The sequence below is a fragment of the Eumetopias jubatus genome, unplaced genomic scaffold, assembly GCF_037043125.1.
Source record: "Eumetopias jubatus isolate StellerSeaLion01/CBP00866 unplaced genomic scaffold, mEumJub1_p1.0 scaffold_12, whole genome shotgun sequence".
Taxonomy (NCBI): domain Eukaryota; kingdom Metazoa; phylum Chordata; class Mammalia; order Carnivora; family Otariidae; genus Eumetopias; species Eumetopias jubatus.
This window is the reverse complement of record NW_028274818.1, coordinates 27589595-27607282: the sequence shown is the minus strand read 5'-3', so window position 1 is coordinate 27607282 and position 17688 is coordinate 27589595. Positions and strand designations below refer to the sequence as shown.

Sequence of the window (17688 nt, the reverse complement as noted above, 5' to 3'; positions counted from 1 at the left end):
GCGCACCCTGCACATTTCTCACCCCAATTTGAGCTTTAAGGAAGAAGGAAGACAGAAAGAGGCAGCAGATCAGTTCCTTGCTGTAGGCAGGACGACTAGTGCACGACACCCAGTGCTTACAAGAAGAGGACTCCCCTCACAGATCTCCAAAATGCTGAGGACCTGGAAGCCCTGGGGAGTTCGGAAGGTGGGGGGGGGGGAGGGATGCAGGGAAAAGGCAAGAACAGCAAGACTAGTCAAAAATCTTCACAAAGAAGCAGTCAGACCCCAGGACCCTGCTTTCACCTTAGAAGTGGCAGGCACCCGTTAAGCCAACCAGAAGAAAACAAGGTTACACCTCGGAGCAGTCAAATCTAAAGGCTCTGGTGTCGGGCATCTCAGGCACAGCTCAGAGGGAGAGGTGGGGAACAGCCTGAATACTAGGCATTAGTGAAAATCTGCACCAGAGAAAGAAACAGCCAGGGCCTCCGTACTTTTTTGAGGGTGGGAATTTTTTGTTAAGCTTCTAATATGGGCTAGCTGCTGTAGAGATCCTCTAATCTTCCCTGTCATTGAAGCTAATGCCTTTTAGTGTCCTGTTCTGATCACCAGCAGGATAACCTCCCTCCTCTCCAAGGACTCCACAGAACCCACCCTCCCCCGGGCTCCCAGGTCCTGGGTCAGTGACAAAGGGAAGGTGGTGGTACCTGCAGGAAGTCGCCTGGGTGTAGACCCTGCTATGGACAGGGCCAGAGCACACCGGCCGCCAGCTCTGGTAAAAACACCTTCACGAACATCCCAGCCCAGCAAGGGTAATGCTTACTTCAGGTTCATGCTTCAAGTAGAGTACTTATTAAGATACTGAGTGCTTTCAGTTTCAGACGGCAACTCCCAAGGCAAGAATTTCTCTGCTTCTCCATCATTACCCCACCAAGGACTCCATAGCTGGAAAAGAAACCTCTCCCTGGGGACCCAGGGACATGGCTCGATCTGGGGCTCAGCAGTGGGTGTTGGGGGAGAGGGGCTGAGTCCAGACACAGACTTAAAAGACTCTTCCCGCTTATTTCGAAAATACCCACAAAAAAGGGGTAAGAAGTAGGGCACCTGGGTGGCTCAGTCGTTAAATGTCTGCCTTCGGCTCAGGTCATGATCCCTGGGTCCTGGGTTCGAGCCCCGCATCGGGCTCCCTGCTCGGCGGGAAGCCTGCTTCTCCCTCTCCCACTCCCCCTGCTTGTGTTCCCTCTCACTCTGTCTCCCTCTGTCAAATAAATAAATAAAATCTTAAAAAAAAAAAAAAAAGGGAGTAAGAAGTGAGAAAAGAGAATGTGACTTACATCTGTTCTAGTTTGGGACCATGAGAGAAGGTGAGGGCAGCTCCAAGTTTATTTAAATAAATTATCTGGCTTGCTCCGCCCACTTATAATTGACTCACCCAGCCGGTATCTCATCACAGGAGAGCCTCAGGGTTAGGTGTCCAACCCTCATTGGCCGTTCTCCTTCCCAATGCCTGGGGCAGCTGTAGGGCCGGGAGGGGTCTCTCTACTTAGTGGTTTGAACCCACAGAGGAAGAACTGCTAGTATGTATGAATCCATGTGTCTGGTGAGGGAAAAAGCAGGGAAAGAAGAGGAAAGAAAATGCCAGCTCTTGGTTTCTGGGTGAAGACACCAATAGTGCAGGCCAGATGTACTTGCTGAACATTGACTGATCCAGGTCCTTGAATAGGCACTGGCCAGGTTTTCCTAACCCGCTTCCCTTTCTACAATACCTTAACTCTACCTCTAACCCAAGCCTGTAAGTCCTTGAGGACCTTCAGAAAGAGACCCATTCAGTTGCCTGGGCTGGACAATTTGCATCGGTCCACAACCCCTCTGCAGCTTAACAGGTAGGGGTCAAAGTCTATGGATCTGAGCACTGTGTTAATGAGCTCTAGGACACTAAACAAGCAAGGCTCATAGATATTGGGAATCAGTTCGTAGGTTAACATTAAGAAACTTGTCCCCTGAACCCAAAGCAAGGTCACTGGGGACACATCCAGGTAGCCCCAAGGCTCACTGGTGCCTAAAAAAAGCAGAGACCCCCCCATCCTGAGTAATAGGCTAGAACTCAGTGTCCGAAAAAAATCAAAGCAGGTAGATTCAGGCCAAGAGTATAGGCCCTACCCTTCTGGTGCGGGCTGGGCTGGGTTCTGTTCTGTTCTGGCCTTGCCAGGGGCAGAGCCTGGTCCCATGGAGATTTCCCATCTCTACAGAGAATACATTTCTGTCTGGCTGAGGGGCTTTTCGAGCACATTAAAGAGAGACCTCCTTGAACCTGGGCCATGCTGGAAGGGACCAACCAGTTTACTCCTTAGGTCCTGCCAGGTCCTTTTACTGACCAATACACTGATCTCTAAGACCGTATGTGGCTAGGTCCTAGAACTATAATACCTTTCTCATCAGGGACCCCTAAAAAAATAAAAAAATATAGACTTTTTTTTTTTTTTTTGCCTAAAAGGCTCATAGGCACTTTAAAAAGTATTTCAGATGTTCAAGAGCCCCAGGCTAAAGACCCTTGGTCTTTTGGAATCCCGGTTCTTGGACCCTGTGCCTTTACTTTATATGGTATGGGGCTAGAGCCCTAAGTTGTAAGATGGCTGCCGCAGATTGGCCTGTGAATTCATGTGGCTTCAACCTCTACTGCCCTCTGTTGGCCATGAGGAGGGAGGATAGGTTAAAAACAAAAAAACAAAACAAAACAAAACCAAAACACCACTTGACTCCTTCCTAGCATTGAAACCCAGACGGGCTTTCTGTCCCAGAAGGCTAGGGGCAAACTTCCAGCAAGCTTTCGCCAGAACCTCTAGAAGGCTTACCCTTCCTTGAGGTGGGTTGGGGATAAGCGGGGTACACACAGGGAACCACCCCAGGATGTCAAAGCACCACAGTCCCGGTCCTGAGCCCCTGCATGGTTGTCAGGGTGGTCTGCTCCATCCCCCGTTATGTACCCCCGGCCGGAACCAGCGAATCCAGAGGGCACCCTGCCCCTTGACTCAGAAGGACGACAAGGAAGTTGGAAAGTTAGCGAAGGCCCATGCCTGGGCAGAACTCCACATCACAGAGCTCCACATCGCTTGAGACACTGGTTGTATTTGTGGGGGGTTAGGGAAACAGTGGAATGAGAAATACAAAACTAGGGGGAGAGCGGACGTCGCAGACGCCAGGACCCCCTAGAACTCCTCACTCTCATCCTCACCGTCCATAGACTCTGTTCCCACTTCTTCATAATCCTTCTCCAGGGCAGCCAGGTCCTCTCGGGCCTCGGAGAACTCCCCTTCCTCCATGCCCTCGCCCACGTACCAGTGCACAAAGGCCCGTTTGGCATACATCAGGTCAAACTTGTGGTCGAGGCGGGCCCAGGCCTCGGCGATGGCTGTGGTGTTGCTCAGCATGCACACGGCCCGCTGCACCTTGGCCAGGTCGCCCCCGGGCACCACTGTGGGGGGCTGGTAGTTAATGCCAACCTAAGAAAAAATGGCAAATAGTGTAAGCCCCTGGTTCTGGGTTCCCGGGAAGGGGTGTGTGGAAGGATTCCCAAAGCTGGGAGAGGGGCAGTCCCCTGGTGTTTGGCATTTGCCAGCCTGTAAGGAACACAGGGGTAAGGGAACAAGTTAACCACCGTAAGGAAACAAACAAATCCGGAATGTGGGACTTTCAAGACACTAAGACTAGTTCCTTCAAAGTCACCATCAAGAAAAAGGGTGGATGCTTTACATTAGAAGATTGAAGAGACAAATACAATGCCTGGGCCTGGATTATATCCTGACTTTGCAAAACGGATATAAAAGACATTTGTGGAAATTGGGAAAGTTCAAATACTGACTTAGGTATTCTTATTTTGGAGAGGATTATTAAACAACACACTGGTGGGTCGTAAATAGCTGTAAATGAGTTTAAATGGGTCAGCAAAGCAAACATAAAGGAAACCTAGCAGAGTCAGATGCTGAATCTGGGTAATGGGTATATAGGTGTTAATTATACTAATCTCCCCACCTTCCTATAGTTTACAAAATAGCTTAAAAAATATAAAATCTTGTGAAGATCTCCAGTTGGATCTAGACTTAATCTACTTTAAACGTTGCTCTATTCAGAATATACATTTCATATTCAGTGTTAAAGAAAAAAAAAAAGTCAACTTCCCCCTTACTGCCTCTACGGACAGCAAGCTTACTACTTCCTGAAGGCAGCCTTTCTTCGAGTAGCTGAAGATTTCCTAATATGGAGCTAGAAGAATCCGCCTTCCAGACTTCCTCTCCCTGGCTTCTAGTTGAGCTACGGGACAGCTCCTCAGTCGAGCACACGGCTGTTGGCTTTGACTGAAGTCCCTGCGACGCCCCCCCCCCCCCCGTAGTGTCACATCTGTAACAGCGTCACCAGGCAGGGAAGCTGTGGGTTTCCGAAATGCCACAGCTGCCACCTTTAATCTTTCTAATTTCACCCTGGAACAAAACCCGTAAAACTTAAACTAGGTCGCATGCCCAGTACCCTCTGGGAATGTGGAGAGAGAAAAGAAAGGGGCATAAACAAATTCTTCCTCATTACTTCAAAAGGAAGGGGCTGTGTCCCTAGACCCTCTGATCCATGTCTTGCCCATTATCTGAACGGAAGGCCTTTCTGCGCTTCCAAAAGCACTCCCTTCCGAGCAGGAGCCATATTGGGTGGGTATGTCCCTGGCACAGGTGAATGGTCCCAGCCGGGCTGGCAAACCTAGGGAGCGCCCATTTGCCAGGCTGAGAGACATGAAACCTACTTTTCCTTTCATACAGGCAAGCTTTCGAGTAGAATAAAAAAGCTGTTATTTGCCCGATTCTCCCCATCCCTAGGGCTTCTGTCGTCCCGCCTGTGGCTCTGTGGGAATCTCTCCTCTCAGCGCGTACAGAGGCCACATGCTTACCGCCTCCCCTCCCCCACCTCCCGCAACTGCATTCCTAACTTGCCTTGAAACCTGTGGGACACCAGTCCACAAACTGGATGGTACGCTTGGTCTTGATAGTGGCAATGGCAGCATTCACATCCTTGGGCACCACTTCTCCGCGGTAGAGCATGCAGCAGGCCATGTATTTGCCGTGACGGGGGTCACACTTGACCATCTGGTTGGAGGGCTCAAAGCAGGCGTTGGTGATCTCTGCCACCGACAGCTGCTCATGGTAGGCCTTCTCAGCTGAGACGATGGGGGAGTAGGTCACCAGGGGGAAGTGGATGCGGGGATAGGGCACCAGGTTCGTCTGGAACTCTGTGAGGTCCACGTTGAGGGCCCCGTCGAAGCGCAGGGAGGCCGTGATGGAGGACACGATCTGGCCGATGAGGCGGTTGAGGTTGGTGTAGGTGGGGCGCTCAATGTCCAGGTTGCGGCGGCAGATGTCATAGATGGCCTCGTTGTCCACCATGAAGGCACAGTCCGAGTGCTCCAGGGTGGTGTGGGTGGTCAGGATGGAGTTGTAGGGCTCCACAACCGCTGTGGATACTTGGGGGGCGGGGTAGATGGCAAATTCCAACTTGGACTTCTTGCCATAGTCCACAGAAAGCCGCTCCATCAACAGGGAGGTGAAGCCTGAGCCAGTGCCACCCCCAAAGCTATGGAAGATCAGGAAACCCTGAAGCCCGGTGCACTGGTCTGTCTGGGGTAGGAGAGAACACTGTTAGGATGCAGATGACCCACCCCCAGCCCCCAGCCCTCTTCTCCTAATGGAAACCTCTCCTGTCTGCAAAGCTACTGTAACCCAACTACAACTGTATTCACTTCTGGATTTAGAAAACAAAGCAAAATAAAACTTTTAAGCACAATTTGTACTTAAAGTGTATACATTTTATTGCATGGACAATGAACAGTTTGACAAGTGTATATACCTATATTACCAAACTAATCAAGATACAGAAATTTCCGTGACTCCAGAAAGTTCTCTCATGCTCTCTTGCTTCGCCTCTGTAGAGGTGAGAAGAGACTACCTCCAGGGGTTTGGAGTTCTAGGGCACAGATGACCTCGAAGAGCACTGCTGTGTGCGTGAAGCGGCAAGTGAGGGATGGTGGGAGCGGAGCGGAGAGGAGGGTCAGGTGGGACGGAAGGCTGTCGTCAGACAGCTGGGCCCTCTCAACTTTGTAGCTTTGCCCCCTGGTTGCAGCAGAGTGGGAGGTGGGGGGGAGGTAGTGGGGGCATCTTGTTGAACATAGAGATTCTCAGGGCCCCCACGTCAGACTGGAACCCAGGGACCTGCGGGTTTAACAAGGACCCCCGCTGACTTCTGATGGAGCCGGTCCTTGGACGAGAAGAGCGTCAGTCTAGACCAGATGCACGGGGAGTAACGATATAAAAATTCTGCATTTATTTGTGATATATCCATATATCAAATCACCATGTGCTACACCTGAAACTAATGCTATGGCAATTTTATCTCAATAAAAATCAATTAAAGGAAAAGCAAACTTGATGCAAATTGATAACTAAAAAAACCAAAATACCCCCCCAAACAAACAAACAAACAGAAAACCCAAAAAACAAAACACCAACCCCCCCACCGAAAACCGCTTACGAAAATTCTAGGACACCTGGGTGCCTCAGTCGGTAAAGTGTCTGCCTTCGGCTCAGGTCATGATCCCAGGATCCTGGGATTGAGCTCCGCATCTGGCTCCCTGCTAAACAGCGTGTTTGCTTCTCCCTCTACCCCTCCCCCCTGCTCGTGACCTCTCTCTCTCTCTCTCTCTCTCATAAATAAATAAAATCTTAAAAAAATAAAAAAAAAGGAAAAGAAAAAAGAAAATCATAAGCCCAGTGGGTACTTTGTTTTTGCAAGCACAGAATCCCATTCCTCAAGTCACTGAATGGCAAGTCCTCAGTCTGAACTAGTGAGCAGCACAGAGTAGGTCTGGACAATCCCTCTAGAGGACCAGTGCCAAAGTACGGGCTCCTAGTTGGCCTCGCTCCTGGTTCTCAGTGCCTCAGGCAAGGGATGGAGTAAACTGGGAAGTGGTTAAAAACTAACCAGTAAGCAGGAGCCTCTCCCAGGTGTAAAGTTCTGCTTAGGAGTCTAACAAGCTGACCTGCCAAGGCAGCTTCCACCTACCTGCTGGGGGAAGAGAGGGATCAAAGCTCAAAGAAGGCTTGGATTGGACAATTAGACCTGGCAAAGCTAGGAACCAGCAGGGCAGGAGCCTGAGTCCACAGACTCAGGGCAGAACTGGTTATTCAGGCTTCTAACCCTAGATCCACACCCAGGACACACAGCTCCCCCTAGGGGAAGTGGAGGAGACAGACAAGCCAAAGGAGCCATCAGGACACTATGGGCGCCGGTCACAGCCACAGATCTGTGGTTTCCCCTTCTCCCACACACGTCCGGCCTCCCAGGCCAGGAAGAGAGAGTCAGGACACACGGATCTCCTGAAGGCGTCAAGGGCACTTGGTCCGCTCACCAGTTTTCGGATTCGCTCCAGCACAAGATCGATGATCTCCTTCCCCACAGTGTAGTGGCCTCGGGCATAGTTGTTGGCAGCATCTTCCTTGCCAGATATCAGCTGCTCAGGGTGGAAGAGCTGCCTATAAATGCCAGTTCTTACCCCATCTTGAGGGGAAGAAAGAGGGCAAAGGTGAGAGAGGCTGGTCTCATCCCCCACGTGGACACAGGCGCTAGGACCTAGGCTGCTAAGCTCCCCGAGGTATAACTGCGAAAGGGAGCATGGATGGCCAACAGCCTTCCAGAGAGCCACTTCCAAAGTCCAGTTAGTCCTCCCTGGGCCTGAGAGGGGGTAAGTCAGGGGGCCCCTTCAACAGTGCCTTCCCTCACAGCCACCTCTACTTGGTGAGGAATCAGAGGGGGTCTAGGGGAATCTCACTTCACTTTTGATTGGGACTAGAACATAGACTGATGCAGAAAACCCAGTCCACAGTTTACATCTACAAAACTATCTTTGGAAAGATGGGGAGATGGCGGAGCGCCTGGGTGGCTCAGTTGGTTAAGCGTCTGACTTTGGCTCAGGTCAGGATCTCAGGGTCCTGGGATGGAGTCCCGCACTGGGTACCCTGCTCAGTAGGGAGCCTGCTTCTCCCTCTCCTTCTGCCCCTCCCCCCCACTCGTGCTCTCTTTCAAATAAGTAAAATCTTAAAGAAAGAAAGAAAAAAAGAAAGAAAAGAAAGGAAAAAAAGAAAGAAAGAAAGAGAAAGAAAGATGGGGAGAGGGGTAAAGTTTTCAGGAACAGGAAACTGAGGCGATCCAGATGCAGAAAGGAGGAAGCAGAGAACGCCCTAGGAGCCAGCAACAGCCACGTTCACATAGGTCCGCATACAATTAAGGGGCCCCTTTCAGTTAAGGCTGAGCAGGGAGCCATTAAGAATGTTCTCAGTGCCCAGTTCCTTAGGCAATGTTATCCTCAAGAGTGTGCGCGTAGGAAAAAGGAAGTTTAAAGTTTCTGCTTCTATATCCATGCTTTTCTGCAGTCTTCATTCTGGGTCTGACCCCTGACTCAAACATCTGGCAGTTTCTGGGCAGAGCGGTTTGACTGATATCCTGAGTGATATCCGTCTCAGCACAGGAAGCCCTCAGGACCCCTCCTGAAGTCAAGAGTCTAGACAAAAGCAACAGACTTCAGTGTTGTTCTTGGCAGGGGGCTGCCTGCATTCCAAGAGCTTTTCCTTAAGCAGGGCTCCGCACTGACTTTGGGGCTGGCAAAAAATACAGGCTGGAGAGGGGAACCCCCGCCTACTCACCTATGACAGCAGGCTCCAGGTCCACAAAGACAGCCCGGGGCACATGCTTGCCAGCCCCGGTCTCACTGAAGAAGGTGTTGAAGGAGTCATCACTGCTGCCCAGCGCCTTGTCACTGGGCATGGTGCCATTGGGCTGGATGTTGTGCTCCAAGCAGTAGAGCTCCCAGCAGGCATTGCCCATCTGCACGCCCGCCTGGCCCACATGGATGGAGATACACTCACGCTGTTGGGGGAAGCAGAGAGATGATGGGGTGTGAATGGAGAAGGGAAGCAAGTGGGCCTTGAAAAGGCCCCGGAAGCACCCTTTTATCTTTCCTCCCTGGAGACTGAGGCCTGACAGTGAGTTACATGTTCCAAAACCTAAAGACCGGGTTCCCTTTCCAGACCTTCCCACACTTTAAGCCAAATGACCTCGTTTTCTTTTTCATTTACTGAGGGCTCGAGAATGAAGGTGGCTAAAGCCCAGGTCTTCAGGGGCAGGAACTAGAGAAAGCCGATACCAAGCAGCCAAATCCCACTGCCTAGTGCCCTGTGTGCTGGCTGGGGTGGTTCAGGGAAGCTCAGAGTCCTGCACACCAAGATGGAGCCTCCAGCACTGGACCCCTAGGGGAAGGGGTCTCCCACGGTGGGGACTCTGTGTCCTCTACACTCTGAAGGGGCAGAAGACAAAGTTCAGGTTTGTGGGTTAACAGAGGCAGTGGCTCTGGAGTTAGAGCTACTTTGAAAGCTCACCCGCAACCTCCCCTTTTGAGGGGATAGGCCCTGACTCTGGACACTTGTCCTTGCCCACTGCACTACACAGTCAATCCAAATAAGTACTGCTCGATGGTCACAATGGAGCCAGAAGACTCACCCTGGCCCTTTCAGCTCTCCTGAGGTAACTCCTACAATGGAAAGACCCTCTTGGCTTCTCGTCCTTCACCCCCAACCCACAGTCTAGAGGATCCGTGTGAAAGGGCGGCACACTTCCCAGATGCAGAAGGAGTCTTCTAAGACAATCGCCAACAGTTTAGCAATTTTAGGAGCTATCCTTCAAGACAGCCTCAGAGCCTGTACAGGGGCTCAGGACACAGGCGGGGATCTAATGATTCCTGGGAGGCCCTGAGGCCTGACACACCCCGAGCTCTCCGGTTTCACTGAGAGACTTCACGGGCTTGGGCATCAGAAGAGGAGAGAAGTGGAGTAAAGGATATTCCTCCTTAGACACTAGGAGCTCACGGACGTGCCTGACCGGGGATGGGTCAAGGTCGTGCACCTCTGACGTCTGGCCGGGAGTCCGGCCGCGCAAGACAAAGGCATTCAGAGGAACAGTTCAGAACTGGAGAAACCTGCCGGAGTTTGCAGAGCGGCCCAGGTCCGGCCTCCAGCGCGGGAGTGTGACTTCACCCGGGGGCGGGGACTGCGGCTGGGGGCGGGCGCCTCTTTGTCCCGGACCGCCGCGGGAGAAAACTGGGGCGGGTCCAGGCTCCCGACTCCGGAGCGCGCTGCACAACCGGACCGGGGTTGGGGGCCCCAGGCTGCGCGCAGTGTGGGACGCACCCCGCCACGCTGGGCGCCCCGCCGGTCCCGCGCCGCGGCGCCACCTCTCCCGTCCGCAGCTGCAGCGCGCAGAACTTCTCCAGCTCGCATCCGCCTCTCCCGGGCCAGGGGCTCAGAAAAGCAGCGCTCGGACGCGGCGGGCGTTCCCGGCCTTCCGCACAGCCCCCCACACCGTGGTCACCGTGACCGCCCAAACCCCCCAAGAAGCCCCGCGCAACCTTTCGCACACACCCTGGACTGCCCGGCGCCCCGGGCTCCCCTCCTTCCCGCGCAGCTGGCCCTTACCGGGGACCCTCGGGTGCCCCCAGCACGCTCTCCCGCGCAGTACCGCCCTCATCGTGGACTCCGCCAGTGCCCCCCAGCTCCCTCTCACCATGGTTGTTCCGACAGGTGACGTTTGCGGAGGGTCGTTGACTGCAGACGCGTTACGAGTCTCCAGCAACACCACGAATCCCGGTGCAGGCCCTCTAGTTGGGGCTTATATAGCCCCGCCCAGCTGCCGGCCATGCCTCCCAGCGGGGCTCCCATTGGGCCGCAGCCGGACGGGGCCCGCCCCCTCCGCGTCTCTCATTGGGCCAGATTCCCACCGAGGCCCGCCCCCCTCTCCGCTATTGGGCGGGCGCTTATGAAATATCCCCGCCGTAGCCGGTCATTGGGCAGTTTGTAAAGCCAAAGGGAGGGAAAGCCTCCAGGGTCCGAGCCCTCCAGGTCAGCTCGACCCTCTTGCCCTCTGCTGGAGGTGTGCCAGGTCTGAGAGGTTGGCGCTTTGGAGAAACACCATTGTTCCGTCGTTGCTTTAGGCTCATTATACGGGTAACATGGCGGATCTAGTTCGAAAAGTGCATAAACCTTGGACGGTGGCGCAGACTTGAAATCCTCAACCGCTAGAGAAGGAAAGATGCTGTGATGAGAACCAGGTACTGGGAACTTCTGGGGAGAGACAAAAATGCGGCTAGGGTGGGGGAGGGGGACAGGCAGGTGTGGGAGAGAGCATTCCAGGCGCGGGTAATTGAAATTTACTTCCCTTTGACTGGGGCAAGAGCTTCAGATCAGGTGACTCAGATTGCAAGAGAGCACGGGGCACAGGCTGCTAAGGCGATTGAAGAGGACTTGTAGGGTGAACATAGATGTTACTTTGAAGAGTTTGCACACAATTCCACTGGCTATGGGGCACCTTTGTGGGCTCTTGACTAGAAGAGTGATGTGCCAAGCAGTATTTTCGGCAGTTCATAGATGTTACCTGTGTATTTTTTTTTTTCCGGTGGTGGTTTCTTAGCTGTCTGAGATGAGGTTTTACTTCTAAATCCCTAAGCAACACAAATTAAACCATTTCCTAGTTTGGGAGGGTTAATTGGCATTTGGTTTTATTAAATGACTGGACACCCCACAATGATTACCTTAATATTTGTTCAGCACATTCCAAAGGAATCCAAGGCATCTGTCATCTCCTGTTCTCACTTCCCATTGGAAAGGTGACTGCACCCAGATTATGCCAGTCAGGCCTGGAGATTTGAATTGTTGCTTTAGGAAAATCTGCAGCTATAATGACTTTCTGTTGATACAACCCAGGAAGACTCAAAGTTACTGTGTCATTCACCAATGTGACATCAGATCAGCTGCCCCCTGGATTCCTGCACCTGTTTTTCCACAAGACTTTAGACATGTTATTCAAAAGTATTCTGAAATATTTAAAATATTTTGAAACTAAATACTTGTCTAGGTGGCTTGGTGGTTTAAATTCAGGGTGCAGAGGTTAACTTCAAACTCTGAAGAGTGTTCTTTGATCTCAACCCTTGTGTTTTATGAGGCTGCCAGCTTTAAAGTGGTTATCTCTGGTCAAGGGATAAGGTGAGAGAGTGTGGGTGAACATTCAAATAAGTACTTTGAAAACCCTTGTATATACAAAGCTAAGATGTGGTTATTCATTGTCACAGGCCCAAGCAAAACAACTCAAATGTTACATCTTACTGAATATGGGCATATCAGTGATTAAAATGAAGCTATCTGGCCATAAACTCAAAAAGTCATAAACTCAACACCATCATCTCTTCCTTGCCTGGTCCTATTTAGGCATTCATCCCACCAGCTGGTAGTGTCTGCCTGTTCAAAATGTCCTTCCGTTTCTTTACTGAATAGAGTGAGTGGGCTCTACACCAAATATAACTATATTTGCAACAATAATCCTGTGTTATTTGTGGAAATGACACAAACCAACCTCTCTCGACGATATGCTTCTTTATAGAGCACAGATTGATAGTAGCTCTCTTATAAGGTGTTTGGATTTATTTCTATTATCTAGACGGCTGCAAAGCTTAGATTCTTTTTCTAACTTTCATCATCTTTTTCTCTATATCACTCCACTGATCTCAAGCTTAGTGCCATTGCAGATGTGCCATTTTCACACAGTTCTTCAGGAATTTAAGATATACCAAAGTTCGGAGAGAAAGGTCATAGTTACCTCTAGGTTTCAAGCAATCTAAAGATTCCTGATAAGTCTGCATCCTTTCTCTATGGGTACTTGCTCCCTATCCTGCCTTGCCACAAAGAATCAAATAACACTGAATTGAAAAGACAACCACAGTCCGACTGGGCGAGGGAGGGGCAAAGAAGATGGAGAGGCTTTGTGGGAACAAGAATATCCTGTTCATCCACTGGTGAAGAATGAAGGTAGACAGGGAGACACCAGGGCCATACCTGAGCTATTCATTCTTGAGTCAGTGCCAACATTGTAGAGGTAGTACCTGGTTTTCAAATGACCGAATTATTTAACAACTGATGGTCACTCTAGCAAAGTTGCCAAAGTTGGGTGTGTGCATGAGCTCACTCCCCTCACCATTGTCTTATCTTGACATTCATCTACCCTGTTACTGGGGCAACTGCTCCCTAGGATGGAACCTCCTCTCCACCCAATCCCTATTTCGCATCTCATACCAGAATCCATTTAGGACAAAGTAGGGAAGGGATGTATAAACTTATGGGAGTTGATTACTCTCCCCTCACTTCCTTAGGACCATAAGTGTCCCTAGCCCACATTCTGTCTCCTCACCAGTCCCCCCAGGTCATGGTTCATCCTGGCCCCCAACCTGAAATAGGATGTCTGGGGTCACCAGGTCTGGATTTTGGAGGGACCCTGCTCTAATTGTAGCAGAGGACTTGTTCCTGACATGAAGAAATTAGAACCATTGATTGTAATATTGTGCTCTGGGTACACATAGTTTTGTGTCACGGGCTACTAATTACTCATCATGGATAACACATTGTTTCTACACAAGGCTAAATGATTTCTAAGTTCCAATAGAGTTGAGTGAATATAGTGGATACTTCTCTCACTTAACCTTAAATTCTGACATTTAAACACATTTAGACATATTCCAGGAATTTAATTCTCCAAACACAAGAACACCTTGGTCACAATGGAAAGATTCACAATACTGAAGTTAACACCTTTATTTTCTTACCCTATGAAGACTTAGACGTGGTCATGACCACATAGATGTACTCTGTGCATGATCCTGTACCACGTCTGTTTTCATGGTCTTTATCAAAAAGCTTTGGGGAAAACAAACAAACAAACAGTGCAGTACCTAACCTCTAACCCACTATTATTCACTGCATCAGAAATATAATTCATTCTAGGGACGCCTGGGTGACTCTGTCAGTTAAGCATCTGCCTTCGACTCTGGTCATGATCCCAGGGTCCTGGGACCGAGCCCTGCATCAGGCTCCCTGCTCCGCGGGGGTTCTGCTTCTCCCTCTCCCCCTCCCCCGCTCCTTCTCACTCTTGCTCACTCTCTCTCTTAAAGAAATAAAATCTTAAAAAAAAAACAAAAAACTTCCACTGAATTATTTTGGTTATTGGATTTTTTAAAATTCTAGAATTGGTATTTTTTCCACATGTCCAGGTATCTGTTCAAATTCCCAGAACTCGTTTATCTCCTTGAATAGAGTAAGGTTATTTTATTGTCTGTGTTTGATAGCTCCACTATCTGCGGCTCTTGTTTCACTGGTTTTCTTTACATCTTGTCTCAGATGCTTGGCTCCATTTTATTGTATTCACGATATTGTATTAGCAAAGTTACTGTAGAAACAAATCAAAGGGGGCGCCTGGGTGGCTCAGTTGTTAAGCGTCTGCCTTTGGCTCAGGTCACGGTCCCAGGGTCCTGGGATCGAGCCCCGCATCGGGCTCCCTGCTCCCCGGGAAGCCTGCTTCTCCCTCTCCCACTCCCTCTGCTTGTGTTCCCTCTCTCGCTGTCTCTCTCTCTGTCAAATAAAGAAATAAAATCTTAAAAAAAAAAAGTCAAAGTTTAGGATGATGACATTTTTCTCCAGAGTGCGTTTTTGTTTGCTTATGCCAAGAGTTTGGGGAAATTACCACTTTGGGATCAACTTAATCTAATTTCACAGACTGGTATCATTGGAAGCCAAGCTGCAATCCCTTAAGAGAGCCTTTCTATTTCCTACTTCTGGCTCACCCCTCTTCTTGGGGTGCAAAAGACCGAGCGCCTCAACCCAATGTGACAAACATTTACCAGGTCTACCACTCTTTGACAGGCCCAGACCCCTACTTCTGGAAGGCTGTCACAGTCACCCACCAGCCTCTGTCTGACCTGCCCCCCTCCACATTGCAAATGCCCCCAACAGAAGAGTGGCCTGTAATACTGAGCCCACTTCTCAGGGCCTCAATCTTCTCAGTGGTCCTGGTCCAGTAATTCTTCAAACACGTTAGCTCTCTGATGCCTTTGGATTTTTAAAATATTTTGTCCAGCCTTTCTAGTTGCCCTCAGTGGGATGGTCATCCAAAATTACCTATCCACCATTATCAGGAACAGAAGTTCTCATTAGTTACACATTGGAGTTACTTGAATAGGTTCACACACGGCATAGTAACAATATGTAAAATGTCAGTACACCGGTATCCACCTCTGATTCTGTGTTAAAAAGAATTTTGTAGAAACAGTGAGGCCTTGGAAAAATCAATTGCTCTCCCTAACAGCAACTGCAGGTTTCTGTACTCATAGCAGCAGGTTTCTATACTCATGGGCTACTTCTTTCTACCTATGACAAAGCAGTTAATGATTTCACAAGTCTTTATTGAGAGCCTGTGAGAGCCTATTATGCGTAAGGGGAACAAAGAGGTGACATCCTCATTTTATAGCAGACACTAAATGATTAATTCGTTGAAAGACCTCAAGAGAAACCCTAAGGTTCAGGTTTCTGCTCTCCTCTGCTTTTTCAAATTGCATATTCTTCCCAAGGACATACAGGAATCTAACTTCTACTGTTTAAATGCCTTTATTTCAAATTAAACTGCAAAGGCAGAATAACAACTTGATAATTTTTGGCTACTGGGGCAACAATGTTTGGCAATTCTTTAAAAAAAAAATACAAATGACCAATAGGTATATAAAAATTTCATTAAACAAAATAAATGCAAATTAAAACAATGAGATACTTTTTCTATTAAAGTGGCAAAATACTCTTTGAATGATAATAAATACCCAGTGTTAGGAAGGTTTCAGAGAGATGAGTGCTCTTCTACACTGCTGGAGGAGGGTGAAATTAGCACAGCTGTTTTTGAAGAATATGTGTCAATGGAGCAAATCCATGAAAACATGCATACCCTGCAATTCTACTTCTAATAACGTAGGAAATAATTAAGAATGTGTATACAGATTTAACTATAAAGTTGCACGTTACATCACATTGTTTATAAGAAACTGGAGGCAATCTAATAGTAGATTGTTTAAATAAATTATAATACAGAAATACAATGGAATACTAAAAACAAGGGTGTCCATAGATGGTTATCTGTTAACGTGGGAAGTATTTTGTCAAATGGAAAAATCAAGCTATAAAAGAGCACAGTATGATATAGTATTTCTTTTTAAAAACCGTATATGTTTATATATACATATAGAAAAACACCGAGAACCGGAGTTTCACCACATTACCAGAGGCAATCTCTGGATGGTGGAAATGAATGATTAAAAAAATGTTTATACCCATTTTTGTATTTATCTGCAATGAATGTGTACTATTCTGTGATTAAAAAAGGAAAAAAAGTCAAAGTCTAATTAAAAAAAAAATGCTTTGTGTATGTTTTGGCTTGTGATAGGAGGGGCCACATGCCCCTAGAGGCATCTACTTGGTTTTGTTCCTTCTGACCTGAGTGGATAATTCTCACAGTTGTTTTTCTGCAAATGCCATGACCATGGACATCTGACTGTCTAGAGAACAGTTCTCTCATTTTCAGCTAGAGCTCACCGAGGCCATGACTGGGGAAGGAAGCCACCTTTCTAGAGTAGGTTGGTTGCAAAACCATGTCCAAGGCCTACACTTTAGTTGGGGAGCCCTTAGAAAAGTTCTGGGGAGAAAGAAGGCAGAAGCAAGCAGAAAACAGATACAGAAGGATGGGCTGTAGATTGTAGGGTTTCTCTTTAGTCCTTATTTCAATTTTAGGGTCTCCTCAATCTTAGAGGTAGGGCCTATGGGAGGACACCTGAGACCTGGTCATAGAGATTCCTAAGATGTTGCGTCACTTCAGAAGAGAAATGAGAGAACAAGTGACAATCATATTGAAGGGTGAATAAGTTTGCTAACATTGAACTGTTAGAACGGCCCCACAGCCATAGTGACAGTGGCATTTGGACAGGAAGTCTGTGCGCTCAGTTGGTACGGGGATTCCAACTGAACCACAACTCTGAGGGCCATGCTTAGTAGGTTCGGCAAATGATAACACTATCCATTGGAGAAGTCTTTCCTAAGAACAAAGGAAGAGCCACTCGCGCAGATAAGACACACCTGTAAAGTCATGTATAACGTGGCAAGGGTCTGTCCCTCCTGTTGCCCATATCCCCCACTCTGCGTCGAAACCAGCACTGAGTTTTCCTGGGGTGGCTGCCAGATAGGGCTGAAAATCTGAATTTCAACTTACTTCCAATGTAAAGAGAAACCACAGCAAGATTTGAAGGGAAAAGGGGATATATTCATCTTCACAATAAAAAGTCACTATAAACCTAGAGGCTCGGCTCTCAAACCTGGTATTACAGGTGTGTCTGAAGTAACGTGTTTCTTATTAGTAGTTTAAATACCGAAGTCTGTAAATGCTACACTTTTAAAAAGAATAGATGACTGCAGATAAAGTTAGTCATACAACAAAATCACTCAGACACTTCTATGCTTTCTTGAATGAGACAAAAAGGTGGAGTTTGCACTATTAGCACGAGCATCAGCTGTCATGCGTCATCTTGGCTGAAAGGCTGAATGCTGCTCCTACAGAGCAAGAAACAAGGGAGCCCAGGGTCAGAGAGCCCAGGCAGGATGCCAGGGATGAGAGCAGATTTGTAGACTTGTTCCAGTGTCCTGCAACTGGGGGAAAAGGGAGATTAGGAGATGGGGCGACGCAAAGTGAGCTACGTAAGAGGCATGCACTCGAGGC

At 48.8% G+C, this 17688-nt stretch overlaps 1 protein-coding gene across 1 annotated transcript; it reads right to left on the bottom strand.

The window, feature by feature from the left end:
- Nucleotides 1–3086: 3086 nt before the first annotated feature.
- On the bottom strand, nt 3087–10714 carry LOC114222003 (tubulin alpha-1C chain). The gene is made up of 5 exons (XM_028120326.1): nt 10624–10714; nt 8712–8934; nt 7421–7569; nt 4953–5633; nt 3087–3479 (listed from the first exon to the last, which is right to left on the bottom strand). Exons 1-5 carry the CDS (start codon nt 10624–10626, stop codon nt 3186–3188), a joined length of 1350 nt encoding a protein of 449 aa, XP_027976127.1. The 5' UTR covers nt 10627–10714; the 3' UTR covers nt 3087–3185.
- Nucleotides 10715–17688: the final 6974 nt, after the last annotated feature.

Excerpts from the sequence above, each read along its gene's own strand:
- LOC114222003 (XM_028120326.1), bottom strand. Across the intron at positions 5,634-7,420 it reads TGGAGCGAATCCGAAAACTG|ACAGACCAGTGCACCGGGCT; the intron begins GTGAGCGGACCA and ends CTCCTACCCCAG. Across the intron at positions 3,480-4,952 it reads GGTGTCCCACAGGTTTCAAG|GTTGGCATTAACTACCAGCC; the intron begins GCAAGTTAGGAA and ends ATTTTTTCTTAG.